The following is a 10737-nucleotide window of genomic DNA, read 5'->3' as shown; positions in this document are numbered from 1 at the left end:
CCCTTAGGGAAATAGTGGAAAGGTCGGGGAAGAAGGCCAGTGTTCACTCTGTCTGCTTGCCGGGGGGTCTCATCCGAGATGTGGAGGAGGCCCTACCGGCGGCGATAGAGAGCACTGGGTGCACCCGACTGCAAATTGTTGCTCATGTCGGCACCAATGACTCTTGCCGTCTGGGTTCAGAGGTCATCCTCAGTTCGTACAGGCGGTTGGCGGAGTTGGTGAAGGTGGAAAGCCTCGCTCGCGGGGTGGAATCAGAGCTAACTATTTGTAGTATCGTTCCGAGAACCGATCGCGGTCCTCTGGTTTGGAGCCGAGTGGAAGGCTTAAACCAGAGGCTCAGACGATTCTGCGGAGAGCTGGGGTGCAAATTTCTCGACCTCCGCTATCGGGTGGAGAAATGTAGGGTCCCCCTGAATAGGTCAGGCGTGCACTACACGCCGGAAGCGGCTACGAGGGTAGCGGAGTACGTGTGGAGTGCACATGGGGTTTTTTTAGGTTAGAGAATTCCCTCCCTAGGCCCGACAAGACTCCTCCTGAGACGCGGCAAGGCAGGAGTAGGCAAAATGCAACAAGGAATAACAATATTAATGTGCTAATAGTAAACTGCAGAAGCGTCTATAGAAAGGTCCCAGAACTGCTCTCATTAATAAACGGTCACAACGCCCATATAGTACTAGGAACAGAAAGTTGGCTGAAACCAGACGTAAACAGTAATGAAATCCTAAACTCTGATTGGAATGTATACCGCAGAGATAGGCTGGACAGTGAAGGGGGAGGCGTGTTTATAGCGATAAGAAGTGCAATAGTATCGAAGGAAATTGACGGAGATTCGAATTGTGAAATGATTTGGGTGAAGGTCACGGTTAAAGCAGGCTCAGACATGGTAATTGGATGTCTCTATAGGCCCCCGGGCTCAGCAGCTGTTGTGGCTCAGCACCTGAAGAATCATTTGGAAAATATTTCGAGTAGATTTCCCCACCATGTTATAGTTCTGGGTGGAGATTTTAATTTGCCGGATATAGACTGGGAGACTCAAACGTTCATAACGGGTGGCAGGGACAAAGAATCCAGTGAAATATTTTTAAGTGCTTTATCTGAAAACTACCTTGAGCAGTTAAACAGAAAACCGACTCGTGGCGATAATATATTAGACCTTCTGGTGACAAACAGACCCGAACTATTTGAATCAGTTAATGCAGAACAGGGAATCAGCGATCATAAAGCGGTTACTGCGTCGATGATTTCAGCCGTAAATAGAAATATTAAAAAAGGTAGGAAGATTTTTCTGTTTAGCAAAAGTGACAAAAAGCAGATTACAGAGTACCTGACGGCTCAACACAAAAGTTTTGTCTCAAGTGCAGATAGTGTTGAGGATCAGTGGACAAAGTTCAAAACCATGGTACAATATGCGTTAGATGAGTATGTGCCAAGCAAGATCGTAAGAGATGGAAAAGAGCCACCGTGGTACAACAACCGAGTTAGAAAACTGCTGCGGAAGCAAAGGGAACTTCACAGCAAACATAAACATAGCCAAAGCCTTGCAGACAAACAAAAATTACGCGATACGAAATGTAGTGTGAGGAGGGCTATGCGAGAGGCTTTCAATGAATTCGAAAGTAACGTTCTATGTACTGACTTGGCAGAAAATCCTAAGAAATTTTGGTCCTATGTCAAAGCGGTAGGTGGATCAAAACAAAATGTCCAGACACTCTGTGACCAAAATGGTACTGAAACAGAGGATGACAGACTAAAGGCCGAATTACTAAATGTCTTCTTCCAAAGCTGTTTCACAGAGGAAGACTGCACTGTGCTTCCTTCTCTAGATTGTCGCACAGTTGACAAAATGGTAGATATCGAAGTAGACGACAGAGGGATAGAGAAACAATTAAAATCGCTCAAAAGAGGAAAGGCCGCTGGTCCTGATGGGATACCAGTTCGATTTTACACAGAGTACGCGAAGGAACTTGCCCCCCTTCTTGCAGCGGTGTACCGTAGGTCTCTAGAAGAGCGAAGCGTTCCAAAGGATTGGAAAAGGGCACAGGTCATCCCCGTTTTCAAGAAGGGACGTCGAACAGATGTGCAGAACTATAGACCTATATCTCTAACGTCGATCAGTTGTAGAATTTTGGAACACGTATTATGTTCGAGTATAATGTCTTTTCTGGAGACTAGAAATCTACTCTGTAGGAATCAGCATGGGTTTCGAAAAAGACGATCGTGTGAAACCCAGCTCGCGCTATTCGTCCACGAGACTCAGAGGGCCTTAGACACGGGTTCACAGGTAGATGCCGTGTTTCTTGACTTCCGCAAGGCGTTTGACACAGTTCCCCATAGTCGTTTAATGAACAAAGTAAGAGCATACGGACTATCAGATCAATTGTGTGATTGGATTGAGGAGTTCCTAGATAACAGAACGCAGCACGTCATTCTCAATGGAGAGAAGTCTTCCGAAGTAAGAGTGATTTCAGGTGTGCCGCAGGGGAGTGTCATAGGACCGTTGCTATTCACAATATACATAAATGACCTGGTGGATGACATCGGAAGTTCACTGAGGCTTTTTGCAGATGATGCTGTGGTGTATCGAGAGGTTGCAACAATGGAAAATTGTACTGAAATGCAGGAGGATCTGCAGCGAATTGACGCATGGTGCACGGAATGGCAATTGAATCTCAATGTAGCGAAGTGTAATGTGATGCGAATACATAGAAAGATAGGTCCCTTATCATTTAGCTACAAAATAGCAGGTCAGCAACTGGAAGCAGTTAATTCCATAAATTATCTGGGAGTACGCATTAGGAGTGATTTAAAATGGAATGATCATATAAAGTTGATCGTCGGTAAAGCAGATGCCAGACTGAGATTCATTGGAAGAATCCTAAGGAAATGCAATCCGACAACAAAGGAAGTAGGTTACAGTACGCTTGTTCGCCCAATGCTTGAATACTGCTCAGCAGTGTGGGATCCGCACCAGGTAGGGTTGATAGAAGAGATAGAGAAGATCCAACGGAGAGCAGCGCGCTTCGTTACAGGATCATTTAGTAATTGCGAAAGCGTTACGGAGATGATAGATAAACTCCAGTGGAAGACTCTGCAGGAGAGACGCTCAGTAGCTCGGTACGGGCTTTTGTTGAAGTTTCGAGAACATACCTTCACCGAAGAGTCAAGCAGTATGTTGCTCCCTCCTACGTATATCTCGCGAAGAGACCATGAGGATAAAATCAGAGAGATTAGAGCCCACACAGAAGCATACCGACAATCCTTCTTTCCACGTACAATACGAGACTGGAATAGAAGGGAGAACCGATAGAGGTACTCAGGGTACCCTCCGCCACACACCGTCAGGTGGCTTGCGGAGTACGGATGTAGATGTAGATGTAGAAGCAGTTAAAAGCAACTGACAGAGTGTGCTTTCAGTCTCTGCTGAAAGGACTGGCATGCCCACACCAGCGAGTTGACCAATGGGGAATGTGGGAGGTGAGTGATATGTGTGGACACTCGAGAGTCTTGGAGGACGGGATGTGGTTGCTTCTCTGTCTTGCTTTCGAGATTTGAGACAGAGCAGATGTTCTCTTATACTCCACATTCCAACTAGGACAGATACCTACCACTGTCCACAAGCACTTCTCCTGTGTCTCATTTCATAAATTTCTTCCTATACTGGCAGTTGAACTCCGCCTTCACACCCAGGGTGAACTCTTTCTATATTCCATCACTGTGAATATATCCAAAGTTTTCTTTAATCAGCTCTTTTATTTTGACACCACCCTTCCAGTACTCACCAATTCCATATCACATCCTGTACCTCACTTAGATCAGTATCAAACAGAAAAAGTGGCGTTAAGAGATAACATCTGTATTACAAAATGTCGAAGCATAGTATTGGAATAAAGGAACAAAACAAATGCCAAGTTTATTAATAGCCAAAGAAAACTTCATAATGGATGTTCTCCATCTGTTTGGTGCTAAAAAAAAGGTGAGTGATAAAACAACATTTGAAAGCATCGAAGTCTACTTAGCAGCGATAACACAATACATACAAACATGTCAAACCATATATACACTCCTGGAAATTGAAATAAGAACACCGTGAATTCATTGTCCCAGGAAGGGGAAACTTTATTGACACATTCCTGGGGTCAGATACATCACATGATCACACTGACAGAAGCACAGGCACATAGACACAGGCAACAGAGCATGCACAATGTCGGCACTAGTACAGTGTATATCCACCTTTCGCAGCAATGCAGGCTGCTATTCTCCCATGGAGACGATGGTAGAGATCCTGGATGTAGTCCTGTGGAACAGCTTGCCATGCCATTTCCACCTGGCGCCTCAGTTAGACCAGCGTTCGTGCTGGACGTGCAGACCGCGTGAGACGACGCTTCATCCAGTCCAAAACATGCTCAATGGGGGACAGATCCGGAGATCTTGCTGGCCGGGGTAGTTGACTTACACCTTCTAGAGCACGTTGGGTGGCACGGGATACATGCGGACGTGCACTGTCCTGTTGGAACAGCAAGTTCCCTTGCCGGTCTAGGAATGGTAGAACGATGGGTTCGATGACGGTTTGGATGTACCGTGCACTATTCAGTGTCCCCTCGACGATCACCAGAGGTGTACGGCCAGTGTAGGAGATCGCTCCCCACACCATGATGCCGGGTGTTGGCCCTGTGTGCCTCGGTCGTATGCAGTCCTGATTGTGGCGCTCACCTGCACGGCGCCAAACACGCATACGACCATCATTGGCACGAAGGCAAAAGCGACTCTCATCGCTGAAGACGACACGTCTCCATTCGTCCCTCCATTCACGCCTGTGGCAACACCAATGGAGGCGGGCTGCACGATGTTGGGGCGTGAGCGGAAGACGGCCTAACGGTGTGCGGGACCGTAGCCCAGCTTCATGGAGACGGTTGCGAATGGTCCTCGCCGATACCCCAGGAGCAACAGTGTCCCTAATTTGCTGGGAAGTGGCGGTGCGGTCCCCTACGGCACTGTGTAGGATCCTACGGTCTTGGCGTGCATCTGTGCGTCGCTGCGGTCCGGTCCCAGGTCGACGGGCACGTGCACCTTCCGCCGACCACTGGCGACAACATCGATGTACTGTGGAGACCTCACGCCCCACGTGTTGAGCAATTCGGCGGTACGTCCACCCAGCCTCCCGCATGCCCACTATACGCCCTCGCTCAAAGTCCGTCAACTGCACATACGGTTCACGTCCACGCTGTCGCGGCATGCTACCAGTGTTAAAGACTGCGATGGAGCTCCGTATGCCACGGCAAACTGGCTGACACTGACGGCGGCGATGCACAAATGCTGCGCAGCTAGCGCCATTCGACGGCCAACAACGCGGTTCCTGGTGTGTCCGCTGTGCCGTGCGTGTGATCATTGCTTGTACAGCCCTCTCGCAGTGTCCGGAGCAAGTATGGTGGGTCTGACACACCGGTGTCAATGTGTTCTTTTTTCCATTTCCTGAATACACAAGTTATGTTTACCTTATCCATTATGTTTTTGTCACGTGTAGCATATACTATCAAAAACAACTGTATTTTTCTTATTCAGTTCAGCTGACTTCTTCTCTTAACAAAAGATTATTTAATAATTGCTTCATCAATTTATGTTCTTAGTTTTACATGTAGTGTTAGCTTATTGCAAAACAAGTTTTCGCTTTTAGATACCTGACCTGTCTTGTGGAGGAACACTCAGTGAACAAAATATTCATGTCGTTATGGTATGTTTGCAATTCACTACGAAAACAAATCAAAGTAATAAAATAAAGCCTAAGAAGGCCCAACAGCAGAAAATCCAGTACTGTAAGATAAGTGAGAATGGCGAAAGGTCAAGGTCAAAACTTCCTTCCCGAGAAAGCTTGACAGTGACGTTCCTTTGCGTTCTGTGGCGTTGAACGCGTGTGTGAATGCCGCCATTTGAAATAGAAAGTGGAATGTTTTGACGTGACATTCTGTTGCGTCAAGTATGAATGATCTGTAATGAACGAAATACTCAAGTCGTCATGTGTCACAAAAACGAAGCAAAATAATAAAATAAAGACTAAGATGATAAAAAAGCACAAATTATACTTTCATATATTGAGTGAGCGTTGCAAAATCGAGTTGACTTCCGATGTTTAACAGACGACGACACCGTCTCCGCCGTCAACATCAAAACTTTCATGTAGAGAAACCTTGACTTTCCTTCACTCCGTTGATAGCTTGTTCGAGTGACTCCATTTGAAACATTTTTTGGATGTTTCGGCGTTCTTTCCCTTGAAGTATGAGTCGACCTGACTAAAAATCGGAAACAAAGATTAGATTGAAAAGGCATCGTTTGGATGCATATCGCCCGAATCAGGTTGGCTACACTTGTCATGACGATAGTTCGTGTATGTACATCACAAAATATAAATGCAAGTTTTGACGAGCGAGAGTTGGAATAAGACTTAAAATAAAACTGCCAATAATGAACTCATGTTATGACTGTTAATTATTACCTCTGTTGGAACAACGTTATTTCTAGACTCCATTTATCTACATATACAAACAGTTGTATGTCTCACTAATGAGACCGAAAGACATTATTGCAGACGCAACACATCGAGTTACACTTGTTGCTGCAAACTTGCGTTATGAGTTTTATACCTCATGTTTGATATTTTCCCTTTAACTTTAATTATTAAAAATGTTCATGTAGATAACTTGAGACGAGCCCTTCTCTTATTTCACCTTTCAGTTTCTCTTCTCGTTTACGGTATGTGTTATGAGAGCAAGAGTTTCTATTTAAGTATTTGTAGTGCATAGATTTTTCAAATTCGAGATCGTATATTTGACATAAATAAAATTGCCAGGACAGTGCGAAATATCATTTTTTCGTAAAAGGAATATAAGCATACGAATTTTCTTGTCTTGGTCCGGAGATTATTCCGTGCTGAGAATCAATTTTTAGTTTTGAATTAAATTTTGGTTGCGTATGGTTTCGTAAGTAATCACAATCGTACATCATTTTCCCCTTGATACACGTGGAAAAATCTGATTCGATGTTTACGCTGTCTTTCCTGAATAAATATAACCAACACGAGTGACGAATAAACACGCCTCAGGTTTTGCTGTTGAACCAATGTGAAAATTTCTGTTTGTAACTTGTTCGTAATCAGTATTCCATTATGAGGTTATGTGTTGTGTTTGCTGTGCTGTGTTTCGTGGAAGCCGTCATCGGACAATTTGCAACCGTGCGAATGAAGAGTGCCGCAGTGAAAGATGACGAAGAAGACGATGCTTTTGTAGCCACTGAAGAATGGCAAACAGTGAAAAAAGGTATCAAACTTTTATTCTTCTCTCATAAGAGTTATTAAAGTGACTGTATTTGATATGAGCCAACTTGCAGAAAATATTCCGTTCAAAATACGAATTACACCGTTGTGCTAAGATGTTATCTTACTTGTAAGGATTCACGCGACTAGGCAACAAACAATATAAGCAATACAGAAAGATCCACGATAATGCATTTCAATCAGACCGCTTACTGCTCTCATGACAAGTGCTTAAGTTCGTATTTGAGAAGAAATAAAGCTTCCCAGTCTCTGAAGGCTCTCCTGCATGATGGGATTTACGAAACACGTTTGTGAATCAAAAATGAATGCTGATAATCATTTTCCTTGTAATAACTTGATGGACTGCCTGACATGCGTAATAAATGACGTTTTTTCGCTTCCTCATTGTAGCCTTTGCATGTTATAATATCTTTACACTCTACTGTATAATGTTATAGTTTCAGGCCTATAGGATATTAAAGCCAGATAGTTTTCCTCCCACTGATTCACGGAAGGAGCTAAGAAATTCAGTGTATTGATTTCCTCTAAATATAATATTAGTTGCTAAATGAATTCTCTCTGTATTGTGAGTACCTGTCTCACATGTAATTTTAATTCCATTAAACCCTATCTGTACAGATCAGTTTGCATAATGAGGTGACAAATAGGTCGTAATTGTATCCTATTTACTGGTGTATTTTAAATGGTCAAACCTACCGTAGCAGAAGTTATCAATGCAAAGTTCTTGTCACCTATTGTTTTTGTGCCAAAATCGTGTCCTATGCGTTGTGCAGGCAGTTTTTTAAACCTTGTAAATTTATATAACAGGACCTGTACTGTTCTATATTGTTGGATAGATTTTGTCAACAAGCAGTAAAATCTTTATACATAAATGGTCAGCTATTCACAAATATGGTTGTTTTAAAATCAAGCTTTAGTAGAAATCATACTGTTAAAACTCTGTGGGTCTCTAAATTGAACATGAGGTACTTTGTAACACTCGTGTGTGTGTGTGTGTGTGTGTGTGTGTGTGTGTGTGTGTGTGTGTGTACTGCTGACAAAGGCCTTAATGGCCGAAAGCTATGAGTGTATGAATCTTTTTATTGTGCCTATCGCGACTCAGCATCTCCGCTATATAGTGAGTAGCAACTTTTCTTCTCTGGTATTGTTACATTCCATCCTGGACTTTCCATTGTTTGATTTAAACCCATGTAAGATTTACGAATACAATTAGTACCAATTCGCAGTTCTCAGCAATCTGGTATTATCAGTATAGAGCAAAAAACAGAACATTTTGTACATATTTTGTGCGTGAAACACCACTGCAGGCCTTACAATTGTAATTGGCTAGTACATGAACTATAAATTAGTATTTTATTTAGATACTGAATTGAGTAGTAAAATTGATGATGATTTTGGAACAGTGTAATATTTTCCCCTCTGTAGTGTTCTAGAGCGAAGGTGAACGCCAGAATGGTTTCTTCGAGAGAGCATGGTAGATTTCTTTCACCACCTTTCTTAAATCTGAGCTAGTGCTCTGTGTCGAACGGCTTTTTTGTCAACTGTATGTTGTTGTTGTTGTCTTCAGTCCTGAGACTGGTTTGATGCAGCTCTCCATGCTACTCTATCCTGTGCAAGCTGCTTCATCTCCCAGTACCTACTGCAACCTACATCCTTCTGAATCTGCTTAGTGTACTCATCTCTCGGTCTCCCTCTACGATTTTTACCCTCCACGCTGCCCTCCAATGCTAAATTTGTGATCCCTTGATGCCTCAAAACATGTCCTACCAACCGATCCCTTCTTCTAGTCAAGTTGTGCCACAAACTTCTCTTCTCCCCAATCCTATTCAATACCTCCTCATTAGTTACGTGATCTATCCACCTTATCTTCAGTATTCTTCTGTAGCACCACATTTCGAAAGCTTCTATTCTCTTCTTGTCCAAACTAGTTATCGTCCATGTTTCACTTCCATACATGGCTACACTCCAAACAAATACTTTCAGAAACGACTTCCTGATACATAAATCTATATTCGATGTTAACAAATTTCTCTTCTTCAGAAACGCTTTCCTTGCCATTGCCAGTCTACATTTTATATCCTCTCTACTTCGACCATCATCAGTTATTTTACTTCCTAAATAGCAAAACTGCTTTTCTACTTTAAGTGTCTCATTTCCTAATCTAATTCCCTCAGCATCACCCGATTTAATTTGACTACATTCCATTATCCTCGTTTTGCTTTTGTTAATGTTCATCTTATATCCTCCTTTCAAGACACTGTCCATTCCGTTCAACTGCTCTTCCAAGTCCTTTGCCGTCTCTGACAGAATTACAATGTCATCGGCGAACCTCAAGGTTTTTACTTCGTCTCCATGAATTTTAATACCTACTCCAAATTTTTCTTTTGTTTCCTTTACTGCTTGCTCAATATACAGATTGAATAACATCGGGGAGAGGCTACAACCCTGTCTCACTCCTTTCCCAACCACTGCTTCCCTTTCATGCCCCTCGACTCTTATTACTGCCATCTGGTTTCTGTACAAATTATAAATAGCCTTTCGCTCCCTGTATTTTACCCCTGCCACCTTTAGAATTTGAAAAAGAGTATTCCAGTCAACATTGTCAAAAGCTTTCTCTAAGTCTACAAATGCTAGAAACGTAGGTTTGCCTTTTCTTAATCTTTCTTCTAAGATAAGTCGTAAGGTCAGTATTGCCTCACGTGTTCCAACATTTCGACGGAATCCAAACTGATCCTCCCCGAGGTCTGCATCTACCAGTTTTTCCATTCGTCTGTAAAGAATTCGTGTTAGTATTTTGCAGCCGTGGCTTATTAAACTGATAGTTCGGTAATTTTCACATCTGTCAACACCTGCTTTCTTTGGGATTGGAATTATTATATTCTTCTTGAAGTCTGAGGGTATTTCGCCTGTCTCATACATCTTGCTCACCAGCTGGTAGAGTTTTGTCATGACTGGCTCTCCCAAGGCCGTCAGTAGTTCTAATGGAATGTTGTCTACTCCGGGGGCCTTGTTTCGACTCAGGTCTTTCAGTGCTCTGTCAAACTCTTCACGCAGTATCGTATCTCCCATTTCGTCTTCATCTACATCCTCTTCTATTTCCATAATATTGTCCTCAAGTACATCGCCCTTGTATAAACCTTCTATATACTCCTTCCACCTTTCTGCCTTCCCTTCTTTGCTTAGAACTGGGCTGCCATCTGAGCTCTTGATATTCATACACGTGGTTCTCTTCTCTCCAAAGGTCTCTTTAATTTTCCTGTAGGCAGTATCTATCTTACCCCTAGTGAGATAAGCTTCTACATCCTTACATTTGTCCTCTAGCCATCCCTGTTTAGCCATTTTGCACTTCCTGTCGATCTCATTTTTGAGACGTTTGTATTCCTTTTTGCCTGCTTCATTTACTGCATTTT

The 10737-nt window shown here is 43.0% G+C and overlaps 1 protein-coding gene across 1 annotated transcript in view; it reads left to right on the top strand.

Moving 5' to 3' along the window:
* Window positions 1–6232: 6232 nt before the first annotated feature.
* LOC126354657 (nucleotide exchange factor SIL1) overlaps window positions 6233–10737 on the top strand; it is a 105902-nt gene continuing 101397 nt past the window's right edge. Inside the window, exon 1 of the mRNA XM_050004432.1 lies at window positions 6233–7310. Coding sequence (XP_049860389.1) covers window positions 7160–7310 — 151 coding nt within the window. The 5' untranslated portion in view covers window positions 6233–7159. The remainder of the gene's footprint in view (window positions 7311–10737) is intronic.

The sequence above is a fragment of the Schistocerca gregaria genome, chromosome 3, assembly GCF_023897955.1.
Source record: "Schistocerca gregaria isolate iqSchGreg1 chromosome 3, iqSchGreg1.2, whole genome shotgun sequence".
Lineage (NCBI taxonomy): Eukaryota > Metazoa > Arthropoda > Insecta > Orthoptera > Acrididae > Schistocerca > Schistocerca gregaria.
Note: the sequence above shows the minus strand (reverse complement) of the source record. Positions and strands in the feature narration are given on the sequence as shown.